This window comes from Indicator indicator, chromosome 17 (genome assembly GCF_027791375.1).
Source record: "Indicator indicator isolate 239-I01 chromosome 17, UM_Iind_1.1, whole genome shotgun sequence".
Classification (NCBI taxonomy): domain Eukaryota; kingdom Metazoa; phylum Chordata; class Aves; order Piciformes; family Indicatoridae; genus Indicator; species Indicator indicator.
Window position 1 is genome coordinate 5,921,722 of NC_072026.1, and position 14,819 is coordinate 5,936,540.

The following is a 14,819-nucleotide window of genomic DNA, read 5'->3' on the forward strand; positions in this document are numbered from 1 at the left end:
CTCTCTCTCTATGTTTCTCTTTATCTTTCTGTTGATGTTTCTCTTTCTCTCTCTCTATGTTTCTCTTTATCTTTTCTGTTGATGTTTCTCTTTTCTCTCTCTCTATGTTTCTCTTTATCTTTCTGTTGATGTTTCTCTTTCTCTCTCTCTATGTTTCTCTTTATCTTTCTGTTGATGTTTCTCTTTCTCTCTCTCTATGTTTCTCTTTATCTTTCTGTTGATGTTTCTCTTTCTCTTTATCTTTCTGTTGATGTTTCTCTTTCTCTTTCTGTTGATGTTTCTCTTTCTCTCTCTCTATGTTTCTCTTTATCTTTCTGTTGATGTTTCTCTTTCTCTTTATCTTTCTGTTGATGTTTCTCTTTCTCTTTATCTTTCTGTTGATGTTTCTCTTTCTCTTTCTGTTGATGTTTCTCTTTCTATTTCTGGTTCTGTTTCTGTTCTGGTTCTGTTTCTGTTCTGGTTCTGGTTCTGGTTCTGGTTCTGGTTCTGGTTGTTTCTGTTTCAGTTCTCTCTGTTTCAGTTCTCTCTGTTTCAGTTCTCTCTGTTTCAGTTCTCTCTGTTTCAGTTCTCTCTGTTTCAGTTCTCTCTGTTTCAGTTCTCTCTGTTTCAGTTCTCTCTGTTTCAGTTCTCTCTGTTTCTGTTTCTCTTGTAGCCCTGTGAATGAGGCTGGAGGGAGTGTTGAGGGGAAAATTCAGCTCTGGCTCTGACAACACACCTCTGTAGGGTTTGAGGAATAGGATGATGGGATGGTTTAGTTTAAAAAAAGACTTTTAAGACCATCAAATGCAATCATAAACCTAACACTGCTAAGTCTACCACACAGCTATGTCCCTAATTGTCACATCTACACCTCTTTTAAATACCTCCAGGGACAGTGGCTCAACCACTTCCCTGGGCAGCCTGTTCCAGTGGTTGAGAACTCTTTCAGTGAAGAAATTTTTCCTAATATCCAACTTAAATCTTCCATGCTGCGACTTGAGGCCATTTCCTTTCGTCCTATCTCTTGCTCCTTGTGAGAAGAGGCTGAGATCCACCTCATTGCAACCTCCTTTCAGGCAGTTGAGAGTGACAAGGTTTCCCTCAGCATCCTTTTTATCCAGAAAAGCAAAAGAAGTGGCCACTTGTGGTCTCATTGAAGCCAAAAGTTGGAATTTTCTTATATTCTTCTGGAAGAAGGTTCAGAACTGCCTGAGAGTGAAGACTCTCCAAGGCAAACTGGGAAACACTGTCAGGAGCATTGTCACCATCAGCAACCTCAGTGAACCAGGCTCTGAAACATCTCACCTTGGTGTGGCCAGTCACCAATAAATGGCAAAAGAAAACTCCCTGAATTCCCTGTCCTGGTGGATCCATGGAGTTTAAGAGCTGAGTAGACCTCTTGGCCAGCTGCTGTGTCTTCACAGTGGATTTCTCCTCAAAAAGGTATTCACTTCTGCCCAGCAATCCCCTGTCTGGCTGTGGGATCTGGCCTGAGAGGTATCTGATGGAGAGGTGGCAATGGAAAGCTGAGGCAAAGCCTCCACCCTACCTTCCCTGGGCTCTTGGGATCTGTTCCATCATCACCTATCACGCACAGTGCCAAAACCAAGTGCTTGACATTGTTTGTCTTCAGCTTCCAGGAACTTGTCCTTGTTATTCACTTCCCGGATAGATTACAGAGCCCTTCAGTGCAGGTTCATTTCTCCCCAGGAGAAGTATTTCGACAATGCAGTCTAGTCCTCTCCCATTTCCTAAGCACACTTGAGCCTCTCCAAGAAAGGAATTTTCTCCAGCCTTCAAATAATCCTGGTGACCTCTCTCTGCCCTTTTTGGGGTGTTTCAACTACTGCTGAGGACCTGACAGAGCCTGCCCCAGATGCAATGTTTTAGTATCAGTGTTGTGAACGGACAAAATATTCTCCCTTTTTGGTGCCCACTTCACCTTTTCATAGAGTCAAAGAGCACGTCTTCTTCTTTTGCCCCTGCATTCTGCTCTGAGCTCCCACCAGCAAGCTTCCCAAAGCCCTTGCCAAAGTCTCCCAATCTGTAAATCTAGTCTTATCTCAGAGGGAATCTTGTGGTCTGCGCCTCTATTTTGCTTAGACAACCCACGTTCACAGGCAACTTCTTCTGCTTGAAGCCAACACCTTGTGGGGACTCCACCAGCACTTGTCAGGCTCTGAGTCAATGACACCAAGCGTGGGCAAAAGGGATGGACACAGTGCTGGCTCCTAAGTGCTTTCCTTTTCTCCTGCCAGGTCTCACACTGTGCCTCAAGAAGCAGGTCCACTGGCACGTGATTGGGTTGGGCACGGGGCCAGAAGTCCACTCCATCTTCTTTGAAGGCCACACATTCGTGGTGAGAAGCCACCGTCTCAGCAGCCTAGAAATTTCCCCTGCCACGTATCTCACAGCCCAGACCATGCCAGGAACAGCTGGCTGGTTTCGGATGTTCTGCCAGTTACTGTCTCACCAGCAAGGTAACCTTCTACTGCAAGAGCCTGGGGGGAAAGAAGTTCAAGGGATGGTCTGGGCTCAGAGTTCTATGTAGTGCTGCAGCTCCAAGCCCCCTCCTGCTCCACAGTGTTCCATCCATGTGCAACCAGGATGGCCCATTTGATGGGGACAGTAGTGGAGATGCCATCTCCCAAGCAGAGCCTGGGGGAACGTGTGTCTGTGCTGGCTGATCAATGTGATCCTTTCTGCCCGGCTTGTCCAAACCCAGCTGGCATGGAGGCCATGGTGAAGGTGGAGGAGTGTATGGAGGAGCGCCTGGTGAAGATGGGGGTGGTGTCAGACGAGCCAGAGTACGTGGATTACCCTGAAGAAGAAGAGGAAGCTTTTCACGTGATCCAAGTGCGCTCCTTTGTCAAGGAGAAGCCTGTGACCTGGACACACTACATCGCAGCTGAGGAGATGGACTGGGACTATGCCCCTGTGAAGCCACTCTCTCTGGACAGGTGAGAGTGAGCATGTGTGTCCAGGAGGCTGCTTCTTGAGGCACACCTGCCAGCTTTCCCCCTTTTCCCTAGCAATTTATTTTCCTTCTGCCCAGCTTGGATAGTTTTGCTCTTCCTTCTTAATGCTAACACTGTGGACAGAAATGGTCCTGGGGAGGCTGTGGGTAAGGCAGGACCTGGTTTTTCTCTGTTTCACCAAATGCTCTGCAGAGGTATTTGTCTTTGGGCCATTTGTCTCCCTGTTGGGCAGGGCAGGACTCCAGGGGCAGCCCCTTCTGAGCAGCTAGCAAGGCTTGGTGAACCTTCTCCACCTTCTCCCAGGAAGCCCTGCGCAGTGAGGGCATGTGCCCACAGCCCCAGGGTGTGGGTGTTCTTGCCATGTCTGGAAGGACCTAGGTGTCAGAGGTGATTAGTCCCTGCTGCTGACCCATGTCTTGGAGGGAGAGGTGATGCAAGCGTGATACCTCAGCAGAAGTACCTAAGTGGTGGTGATGACACTTGTCACCAGTCCCCCTGCTGGTGCAGGCTGTGTGAGCAGATGGAGATCCCAGCCAGCAGCTGCTGGAGCAAGGCAGGCAGGACTGAAATCCCAACCTGCACCCCTTCACAGGGTAAGCCAAAGGAAGTGTCCTCTCCAGCTTAGGGCTGGCCTTGCTCCTGGGAAGGAGCTTTGATGATCAAGAAAAGGCAATTTGCTCTGTTGTCTTACATTCACATACTGGAGGTGTCCCTGACATAGGACAACCTGCCATGCTCTCAGCTGTCACAGTCACCTCTTCCTTCTAAGACAAGGCCCAGTGTCAGCCCAAGGCTGCTGCTCTGCAACCTAGTTGAAGATTTCTCCATCAAAGAAGCACTGAATCACTTGAAGCTTTATTCCCCAGGATGCATACTGTGATTGCAGGCATCAATGTCCCCTCTGTGCACTGGTAGTTCGTGGTCATCTGTGTAGGTCACAGAATCACAACATCACAGAGCCTTAGGGGTTGAGAGGGACCTCCAAAGATCACCCAGTCCAACGCCCCTGCCAGAGCAGGATCACCTGGAGTAGGTCACACAGGAACATATCCAGGAGGGTTTTAAATGTCTCCAGTGAAGGAGACTCCACAACCTTTCTGGGCAGCCTGTTCTGGAGCTCTGTCACCCTCACAGGGAAAAAGTTTTTCCTTATGTTCCTGTGGAACCTCTTCTGCTCCAGCTTGTACCCACTGCCCCTTGTCCTATTGCTGGATATCACTGAACAGAGCCTGGCTCCATCCTCCTGACACTGCCCTGCACATCCTTACAAACATGAATGAGGTCACCTCTCAGTCTTCCTCCTCCCAGCTAGAGCACCCCAGCTCCCTCAGCCCTTCCTCAGCAAGGAGATGTTCCACTCCCCTCAGCAGCTTTGTGGCTCTGTGCTGGACTGTTTCAAGTGATTCCCTGTCCCTAGGTGATGGAAGGTCTTGCTCTGGTTCTGGCAGAATGATTTGCTCTTTCTCTGCCTTGCCTGCAGAAACACCACGAGCCTGTTGCTGGAAGCTGGCCCTCAGAGGATTGGTTCCAAGTACAAGAAGGTGATGTTTGTGGAGTACGAGGATGCAAGCTTCAAGAAGCGCAAGGTGCCAGATCAAACGGACAAGGGAATTCTGGGACCTGTCATCAAGGGGGAGATCGGAGATCAGTTTAAGGTGAGAGAGAGGGATTGGGACTGGAAAGGGAAACTTCCAAGCTTGATGCTCTTCCTCCTGATAGTTCTTGGCTTGTGGTTAAGATCTGGCAGAAGTCTGGCACTCTGTAATGTTTGGTGATGTCCAAAGGTCACCAGAGAGGCATATGTTGCTGAAAGTGAAAATAGTCTTGGTGGGATCAGTGGAGATGGACAACATATGGCCCTGTGTCCTTGATTTGGCTTGATTGCAGACACCCTAGGACTCGTGTGAATTGATCCATGACATGTGGCATCAGCACCTTCCTCTGAGGCAGGAGTGTCCTCTCATCTTCCACTCTTCTCCACCTGTGTGCTCTTCCCATGCAGTGTTGGGAACTGTTGTTTGTGTCTCCCCAAGTGCCTCTACTGGCCACTTGACTTGTTTGCTGCTAGAAGGAATGGGATGGTTTCCAGGAGCTTCACATTTCTGCTCCCTACCTGGGCATCCCTGTGCAGTTGTGGGCATGGAGCTGAAGGTAATGTCTCTGACAAAGCCCCAACAGAGCTATTTAGAGAAAAAAATGAAGGGCTTCATACAGTGAGGTGGGAAGCACTTTAAAGCTGTTAACTACTGTGCATACCTAGTGCCTTGGTTCTGTGAGCCCTCCTGGTTGACAGACCTCTTCTGTCCATATGCAGTGAGACTAAAAACAACAACTTTCCCTTTCATAAGTCTCATTTTCATGCCTTCCCTAAAATGAGCATCTCCTGGAAAGGTGGACAGAGAAGGACCACAATCATTTCTTCTGTTCTGACTCCTGCTTTGTGGTCCCAGCTGTGTCTGGGTTCCTCCCCGCTGGGCACTGGCAGGTAGCCAATCCCAGAGTGCCACCACCCAGCGTTTCCTTCCCTGAGGACACTGAAGGCAGCCTCAAGAGCTCAAGACATTCAGGAAGCATCAAACATTGCTGTTGGATGTCCTCATTTCAGATTGTGTTCAGGAACCTGGCAAGCCGACCGTACAACATCTACCCTCATGGCCTCACCAGTGTCAGTCCATACCATGCCATCAAAGCCTCTCAAGGTAAGACAGGCCAGGAGAATTTGGGACACCCTACTGCCTTTCTTCTGGGCCAGGAGAGATTCCTGCAGCCCATGGTGAGACTGGTTGTGCAACGCATCCATCCAAGTGCCTTAGCCCTGCAGTCCCAGAAATGATGATGATGATGATTCTTGGTTCACGTCCCCATTAGTGCTGTGTAATCCTGTCTGTAAGGATGGCTTGGATGATGGCTGGAAGACAGGGAACTGTTAGGGAGCTGGGGCCATGTTTGGTCCATCCTGGAGGCCTCTAGTTTCTGATGAGGCAGGAACCACTCTGGTGATCCTGCCTGTGTTTGACATTTTGCTTACAGTGCTCATTCCCTGGGGTTAAAGGGAATGCTGCTTTAAATCAGGGGATATGTCAGTGCAAGACCATGCTAAATGCTCAGAGGATTTATTAGCATTTGAGTTTTCCTTCTGCATCTCCTCCTTGCTTTTCTCATTGTCTAGGTGCATTTTCTTGAAAAAAAATCTCTTTCCTTGCTTTGTTTTTCCCCCACTTGAGCCCTGTCCAGCTCTGTAACTTCATCAGTAAACTCCTCTAGACTGCCCAGCAGCCAGACACAGCTGAGATGGGGCAAATTTTCCAGTTTGCAGGAGTTTCAAGGGCTATCAGAATTAAGCATATGCCTCTCCACCCTCTCTTGCTCCCAGGGACTCCTTTTGTCCAGATCAACTTTCCATGCAAGTGCATGCTAGCAGCCAGTGTGCCATCCTGGGGTGGGCATGGGTTTGGGTAGTTTTCTATGCAGTTTGTGTGAGCAGGAAACCTCCTTCCTGAGATTTTAAAAAGTGGGATCCACCCCTTGCAGGAGCAGCTTCAAGCTAACTGATCTGCCCTTGGGCTGTGTATTGCCAGATAAGAATGTGAAGGACATTCCTATCCCCCCTGGCCAGTCATTCACCTACAGCTGGAAGATCACCACCGAGGATGGGCCAACACATGCAGATCCTCGCTGCCTCACCCGCTTCTACTACAGCTCTGTTGACCCAGTCCGAGACACAGCCTCAGGCCTGATTGGGCCTCTCCTGATCTGCTTTAGGAAGTCCATGGATCAAAGGGGAAATCAGGTGGGAGCTTCCTTCGCTGCCTCAACTGCCAGGCTGAAAGGCTGGGATAAGTGTGGTGGATGAAATATTTTGGTCGAACCGAATTTGCCTGCTCTTTTCAACCCTACCATCTGTCCCAACACCCCTGTGTTCCCCACCCTCCCTTCTCTCCAAACCTGGACCCTAACTCCTGTGCATTAGCACTGAACCCTTCCCCATGCACCCAGGCTAGGACCTGGCAGCTGCACTGGGTCCTGTGGGCACTCTGATCAGACAGAGTCACAGAATCACAGAATGTTAGAGGTTGGAAGGGACCTCCAAAGATCGAGTCCAACCCTCCCTGCCAAAGCAGGATCACCTAAGGGCAGTCTGCACAGGAAAGGCAGGTTTTGAATGCCTCCAGAGAAGGAGACTCCACAACCTCCCCGGGCAGCCTGTTCCAGTGTTCTGACAAGGAACAACTGCTTCTCTCTCCACCTTCCAGATAATGTCAGACAAGACAAGGCTGCTGCTCTTTTCAGTCTTTGATGAGAACCGCAGCTGGTACCTGGAGGAGAACATCAGGAGATTCTGCACTGATGCAGCCCATGTGGATACCCAGGACCCCCAGTTTTATGCCTCCAATGTGATGCACAGTGAGTGCTCAGCCAAGGGGCTCCCTGCAAAGCCCCAGCAGACACAAGCTGATCCCTGCCCCAGGGAACAAGCAGCAACTCCACAGCCATGGTAGAATCAGATACTAACGACACATTCCACCCTTGCTCTCTTCCAGCTATTAATGGCTTTGTGTTTGACAACTTCCAATCAAATCTCTGCCTGCATGATGTTGTGTACTGGTATGTCCTGAGTGTTGGGGCCCAAACAGATTTCCTCTCCATCTTCTTCTCTGGAAACACATTCAAGCACAACATGGTCTTTGAGGACGTGCTCACCCTTTTTCCATTTTCTGGAGAAACGGTCTTCATGAGTTTGGAGAAGCCAGGTTTGTTGCAATAATGTAAGCCCCATGGACATGTATCTCCACCCTTGGCTCCATGCTCAGAAGTCAAGGGGAGCATCAGTGCTGCCCCTGCTGCAGGTTCAGGCACTGATCACAGCCTCCTATTTATCTCCACACCTTTGCAAGGACAGAAATTGGAGCCACAGAGAAGTTTTAGGAAGGATTTGCTTCAGAGTTCAGTCTTATTCCCCCCCTGCTCAGCATTTTGTCCACAGCACTTGCAAAACCAGTGCTGTTAGCCATTTCCTCACCCAGAGGAACCCCAGGATTTCCCATGCCATTGCAAGCACTCATCTGCTGGCCAGGAGTGCTGCACCCTGAGCAAAGCTGACAGGGTTTCTATATGTCCCAGGAAGCATTCTTTAAACCCAGCCAAACACTGCATCTGCTCAAGCTCTTGAGTTTTTGCTTGCTCCTCTGAAGCAGCTTGGCCAGCTGCAGGTGGCAGCTCTCTCTGGGGTCACAGCCTGGTCACACACCTCCACATACACTCCTTGGTGCTAAAGAGGCAATCCCTGCAGGGAGCAAACACCTTGGCCAGGGATGTGAGCAAGTGGCAGCCTTTTCATGCCTCTCTCCTTGAGTGGGAGAGAGTGACAGTTGTGGGAGAGAGGTGTGCCTGACAGCACCAGTGGGTACTGGTGATCACTGCTGGCAATAATCCTGGAGTCTCAGTGGGTTCTTAGTTTGTTAAATGTTCTCACCAGCTACCCTGGGGCCTCACAGGTGTGTGTAGCTCCCTAAGCTCTGGCAGGGAACACTGGCCCTGCTAATGGTGCTTGTCAGGACTGGGTCTGATGTTGTGAACCCTGCTGTAAGGTACTCCAGAGACTGGGAAAACAAGAAAACACTATGATGAACCAGAGACTGCCAGAAAATATGGATTGCACTAGCAAGAGAGCAGCATAGGGGTGGCAGCTCCTCTGACTTCCGACTGTGATGGGCTGATGCTGTCCTCTTGTCCTCTCTTGAAACAGGCATCTGGACACTAGGATGCCTGAATCCTGATTTTAGAGACCGAGGGATGCAAGCCAAGTTCACAGTCTTGCAGTGCCAGCAGGAACAATACCCTGATGGGGAAGATTATGTGGATTACGAGGAGGAGGGCCAGGACACCTTTGACTTCCAACCGAGGAGCTTCTCTAAGAGAAAGAGATGGCAAAGGCCATGTGTGAATGAGCAGCTGAACAATGGCACCTCTTCCAGAAATGAGACAGAGAACCCAAAACTCTGCTTGACAGAACTCAGCCATGGGGCCCTCCTGAGCAATGGCAGGAATTTGGATCCCACTTCCAACGGCACATCAACACCTCAAGGAACAATCCCACACCCATCTGATATTTCCATGTCTTCTCTGCCAGAGACAAACTATGAGCCAGTGTCCTACGAATCCTTCCTGGAAGATGAAGAAGAATTGTCAAAAAGCACCACCCAGGATGAAGGGTTTGGTACTCTCCCACCTGGAGAATACTTGGAGAGTGTCAGTGGAAGAATCCATCCTACTGTGAGCTCAGAAGCAGGTCAGCAATGGTTGCACCGAGCCACACCAGCTCCAGAAGATGTTTTGGCAGGGAAGGTGACAAAAATCCCAGATGTGCAGGAGCCAGTGAATAAGACTATGGTTCAACGTGGTGGTGCATTAGAGACCCTGGAAACAGAGCCTCAAAAGGGCACTACTCATACAACAAACTTGTGGGACTCAATTGCTTCTGCTGCTGGCAAGGCTCCTCTTGAAGACAACAGGAGCTCATTTCATCAGAATTCCCTGGAGCACAATCTGGGGCTTCAAGACATATCTTCTCAGGGTGCCAAGGACCAGTTGCTAAGAGGGACTGATAAAATATCCTTAAACCTGTATGACTCAAAGGAGACAATTAATACAGAACCAGCTTTAAGTGCTGATCATAACTCTTCCTCTGCACTGGACAATCCTGCACCTTCAGATGAGAAAGAAGGCAACAGAACTCACAGTCACACCAGAGACAGCAATTATTCATCAAATGAGCTAGATGCTAGGCTGAGGAGAAGACCTCACAAAGTGGCTTCCCAAGGCTTTTACAAAACTTTTGAAGGGAAAAATATTTCTCTGTCAGACGTGGGACCCAGCAAACCTGCACAAGAACAAATCCCCACAGATGTGAGTAACTCCTTGCCTGAAAAGCCTGACACAGAACAAGAAGACGGTGAACTTGCCAAAGGCACAAGCCTTCTAGAAACCACCTTGGCACACACCAATGAACTTGAGCCTTCCAACTATGTAGTGACAGAAGAGAGGGACGAATTAGTCTTGGAGGCAGTGCCTCAGGAGGCTACAGCCACTAAGGAATTGCCAGAAATGGACAGTCTTGCCTTTCCTGAAACCAACCTTGTGGCCTCTGACGAAAGGCAGTTGCCAAATGCTTTCTTAAACAGCCCTGAACAGTTTTTGAGACACAGAGATACAGCCCCAAGCATGGGAAGCTCCAGCTGGAGGCCTCGAGAAGCCAGGTCACTGCAGAACACAGGCTTGAGACATGGTTTGGGTCTTCTCAGCACCAGATGGCTGGGCAGCAGAGACCCCCTCTCTGAGGGTAACAGAGCAGAGCAGGATCTGTCCACCCAGACCCCTGAGACAGCAACGAATAAGGAAGTCCCCAAGACATGTGGACCTCATTCCCCTTTTTGCAGCACTCTCCTCAAAAAGAGGTCCCTAATATCAAATGACACTTTGCCTGAGGTGATGGTGGCCCAGCAAAACCTGGAAGAAAAACCAAACATGGTTGAGGGAAGACCACCCCTGAGTGGGGATGCTCCACAGGCTCTGTTTGGAGATAGTGCTGATGAGATGCATCTTAAAGGGAGGCCAAACACAGATGGGGGTGTAGGAGGTAGCAGTGAGGGGGCCCTGCAGGGAGCACCAGGGAGCAAGGCAGGGATGGCAGCAAGCAGCTCAGAAATGCTGGCTGCTGCTGTGGCTGCTGACCTGACCTCAAATTGGAACCAAGTCTCCCTGGGGACAGAGAAACACACTGGGGGCTTGCAGAGCCCACCTTTGGCTGAGCTGCATCCAGGCAGAGGTGCTGTCTGGGGAGCTCCTGGGAGCGAGCAAGAGCAGGAGAGAAGACAGATGGAGGAGGAGACAAACTCTGTGGAGCACCTGGGTCAGTTCAGTCCACAGTCTCAGCAGCTCAAGGTCAATGCCACAGAGGACTACACACCTGAGAGCACATCTAGGCAAAGTCCAGAAGAAACCCCTATGAAAGCAGTCTCCAAAGAGAATTATTCCCTGACTCCAAACAGCCCTGCTCACAACCACAGCATTCCCCAAACCCCAGACAAATATGAGCAAGCCAGTCCAGATGGATGGCAGATGCTCAGCAAGGGACATGTCCTCAAAGAAACTGGGAAAAGAGAAGAACAGAGTCTAGGAGAGCCCAAAAAGGATGAGGAAAACACAGTTGGGAAGAGGAACCGTGCCCCAGGACCTAGGGAGAGACCAGCTCCGAACAACAGGACCCATTCCAGCCCCTCAAGGCCAAAGGCTGACAAGTCAGACTACGATGAGTATGGTGACCCAGAGCAGACCATGGAGGATTTTGATATCTATGGAGAAGAGGAGCAGGACCCTCGCTCCTTCCAAGGGGAGGTCCGGCAATACTTCATTGCAGCGGTGGAGGTGATGTGGGACTATGGGAACCAGAGGCCACGGCACTTCCTGAAAGCCGCGTAAGTAGGACTGGTCCTCATGTATTCCTCCAGCACTGAGGTGTGCAGCTGGCCTCTTCTGGCAGGCAGGATCACAGGTCTCTGACTGTATGATCCTGCCAGGCAGCCCAGCTTAAAGATGCTCCCAGTGCCTTCCCTGTCACCTGGGGAGTTTGGTAACTCCAGCAGCATTGAGCTTCCTTGCAAGTAGATCAAGGATGCTCTGGGCTCTGCCTCACCCCTGCCCTGGGACAGTGTCATCTGAGCTGCTAACTGCCCTCACCCCAGCAGGGACCCCTGGAGAGGCCGGAGGAAGGCTTTCCAGCAGTACCGCAAGGTGGTTTTCCGAGAGTACATGGATGACTCCTTCACACAGCCCCTGCTGCGCGGAGAGCTGGACGAGCACTTGGGCATCCTCGGGCCATACATCCGGGCAGAAGTTGAAGATGTCATCATGGTGAATTGCAAGTTCCTGTTTCCTATAAAACCTGAAATCTCCTCCGTTGCTCACTGTGCTCAGCCAGAGGGAGTGCTGAGGTGGGCTCCATGGATTCGGCTCCATGGGTTCAGCTCCAGGGCTCGGGGGCAGGAGTTTCCCTGCTGGCACCCCGTGTGCTCTGTGGATGGCACCAGGAGGCAGGGCCACCATTCAGAGGCTGGGACGAACCTCAGAATGTTCAGATGCAAAGTTCTGTGCCCAAGATAGACCCAAACCCTGTCAATTGCACAGCCAAAGCATCTTCTGGGCTCCATGGGGAGCCTGTTGGGTGAGGGGATTATAAAAAGGGTGTGAGCTAAGCAGAGTCCAGTACAGTTTCTATGGGTCTCTGTATGAGGGGAGGCTTGGGCTTCCCTCACCACCAGAGGTCCTTCAGCATCCATCTAAAAGGAAGTGGTGAAGGGCTGTTCACTAGGCTCAGGATTTGTATGCTAGGAGAAGTTGCCCAGCTTGCACTGAAATCTCCACCAGGATGGATTCAGCACCTCTGGGCTCCAGAGACAGTAGTGCAGCTGACCTTGCTCCCATGGAGCAGGGAGAGGGCCTCATCCTGCTTTCCACTGGAGATCACACTGCACGGCCACACCTTGTGGTTCAGCAGGGGTTGGCCACTGCAGGGGGCCCAGCTGGAGGTGCGAGCGCTGAGGACATAGCTGCGTCTGTCCCATCAGCTGTCTGGATCCAGCCCCAGTCCCCAGGGCACTCTTGGCACTGCACCAAGCTTCTCCCACACTGCCTTTGCTTTGCCTTCCTTCTGCTGCAGGTCACATTCAAGAATCTGGCCTCACGTCCCTTCTCCTTCCACTCCACGCTGCAAGCCTATGAGGAGACGCAGGATGCAATGCCGGGTGGAGAGGCAGTGTGGCCTGGTGAGCTCCGGAAGTACTCCTGGAAAGTCCTGCCCCAGATGGCACCCACCACACAGGAGTTTGACTGCAAGGCCTGGGCTTACTTCTCCAATGTGGACCTGGTAGGTGGAAGCCTGCTCCAAGTGCATCCCAGGAAGGAGAGACAAGCAGCATGCCTGGGTCCTGGCTTTGAAGTCAAGGCTTTTCCTGGTATGGTGTGCTGAAAGCTGCCTGTAGCTGTGTAGGTTCTCAGGTGTCTGCTACAGTGCTGAATGCATGCTGGTGCTTTCCCTTCCCTTTCCTCAGCTGGGTTCCCACCCTTTCCTCAGCTGGGTTCCCCCCCTTTCCTCAGCTGGGTTCCCCCCCTTTCCTCAGCTGTACCAGCTGATGACACCTGTAAGGCACCAGTATTCTGCACTTCCCTACCCCTCTGCCAAATCTGCCTGAATTTGGGTGCCAGTGCTAGTGGGACAGGGACTGCTGGGCAGTTTGCCAGACAGGCACCACTTCTCTTGGAAGCCCACTTGCTGCACAGCCTTCCTTCGCTCGGAGCAGAGCGAGGGTCCCCCAGTGAACCCCGTGTGTCCTTCCCACCATGCATGTGCTGTGCCCTGTGCATGAGTGGGAGCCAGGCCAGGGATGCAGACAAGGCCACCAGCTTCCTCGTGCTGTGCTGCTTATAGGCATCACTGCTGCCTCCTCCTCTGAGGCTAAACCTTCCTTCCTGGCTCCCCGGCAGGAAAAGGACCTGCACTCAGGTCTCATCGGGCCGCTGATCATCTGCCGCCAGAGGGTGCTGAGCTTGGTTTTCCGGCGGCAGCTGGCTGTGCAGGAGTTCTCCTTGCTCTTCACCATCTTCGATGAGACCAAAAGCTGGTACTTCCAGGAGAACATGGAAAGGAACTGCCGCCCGCCCTGCCACGTCCAGCAGGACAGCCCTGACTTCAAGAAAAAACACTCCTTCCACGGTGAGCACCCTTCCCCTTCCCCGTCCCCTTCCCCTTCCCCTTCCCCTTCCCCTTCCCCTTCCCCTTCCCCTTCCCCTTCCCCCTTCCCCTTCCCCTTCCCCTTCCCCTTCCCCTTCCCCTTCCCCTTCCCCTTCCCCTTCCCCTTCCCCTTCCCCTTCCCCTTCCCCTTCCCCTTCCCCTTCCCCTTCCCCTTCCCCTTCCCCTTCCCCTTCCCCTTCCGTCTATATTGGGATGGAAAAACTCTGGAGCCTTGAGCTGCTCCTGACTGCTGCCTTCCCCCAGCCATCAATGGCTACACAAGTGACACATTGCCCGGGCTGGTGATGGCTGAGCAGCAACGGGTCAGGTGGCACCTCCTGAACATGGGCAGCACTGAGGATATCCACTCCATCCACTTCCATGGGCAGCTGTTCAGCATGAGGACTAGCCAGGAGTACCGCATGGGAGTCTACAATCTTTATCCAGGTGAGATGCTGCTGTGACCCCATGGTCATTAGGAGAAACCAAGCCTGCAAGGGGATAGCAGTGAGAGGAAATGGATCTGGAGGAGTTTGGCTCTGCGTTTGCACAGCACTTGGCACTGTGCCATCCTGTTACAGCCATAACTCCTCCCTGCTCTGCTTTCCATTCTTGGCCAGGTGTCTTTGGGACGGTGGAGATGTGGCCCTCGCACGCTGGGATCTGGCGGGTGGAGTGCAAAGTGGGAGAGCACCAGCAAGCTGGGATGAGTGCCCTCTTCCTTGTGTACAACCCAAGTGAGTCATACTCTTTGCACCTTGTCCCACCTGCTGCCATGGCCACAGCCAGCATCCTCCTCCAGGGATCTCAGTGTTTCCCCAAATAGGATCTCCTAGGTTTTCACGCTGCAAGAAAGTTATGATTTCAGCCCTTGTCACCCTACACAGCCCAGCAGAGAGCACAGTGACTTGGCTGGGGTGAAAGTTGCTTCCAGAGGTCTTTCTCCTCAGACCTCCTGTAAACTGCATTTACCCCAGCACTGCATGCACAGGCTGCTGCCTGCCTGCACCTTCAGGAAAGTGCAATGCCCAGCTGCCTAAGTACATGTCAAGAGGTAAAACTGAGTGATGGCAGGA

The 14,819-nt window shown here is 51.6% G+C and overlaps 1 protein-coding gene across 3 annotated transcripts in view; it reads left to right on the forward strand.

The window, feature by feature from the left end:
* F8 (coagulation factor VIII) overlaps nucleotides 1–14,819 on the forward strand; it is a 29,783-nt gene that overhangs the window by 8,889 nt on the left and 6,075 nt on the right. Inside the window, exons 7-20 of one of the 3 annotated variants that reach the window (XM_054388802.1) lie at nucleotides 2,238–2,459; nucleotides 2,705–2,939; nucleotides 4,438–4,612; nucleotides 5,563–5,656; nucleotides 6,536–6,747; nucleotides 7,211–7,361; nucleotides 7,499–7,708; nucleotides 8,704–10,318; nucleotides 10,598–11,431; nucleotides 11,702–11,867; nucleotides 12,673–12,879; nucleotides 13,497–13,725; nucleotides 14,008–14,190; nucleotides 14,364–14,480. In XM_054388802.1, the coding sequence (XP_054244777.1) occupies nucleotides 2,238–2,459; nucleotides 2,705–2,939; nucleotides 4,438–4,612; nucleotides 5,563–5,656; nucleotides 6,536–6,747; nucleotides 7,211–7,361; nucleotides 7,499–7,708; nucleotides 8,704–10,318; nucleotides 10,598–11,431; nucleotides 11,702–11,867; nucleotides 12,673–12,879; nucleotides 13,497–13,725; nucleotides 14,008–14,190; nucleotides 14,364–14,480 (4,650 nt within the window). Of the gene's footprint in view, nucleotides 1–2,237; nucleotides 2,460–2,704; nucleotides 2,940–4,437; nucleotides 4,613–5,562; nucleotides 5,657–6,535; nucleotides 6,748–7,210; nucleotides 7,362–7,498; nucleotides 7,709–8,703; nucleotides 11,432–11,698; nucleotides 11,868–12,672; nucleotides 12,880–13,496; nucleotides 13,726–14,007; nucleotides 14,191–14,363; nucleotides 14,481–14,819 lie in introns of all 3 variants that reach the window. The other 2 variants (XM_054388801.1, XM_054388800.1) reach the window with 2 other exon arrangements.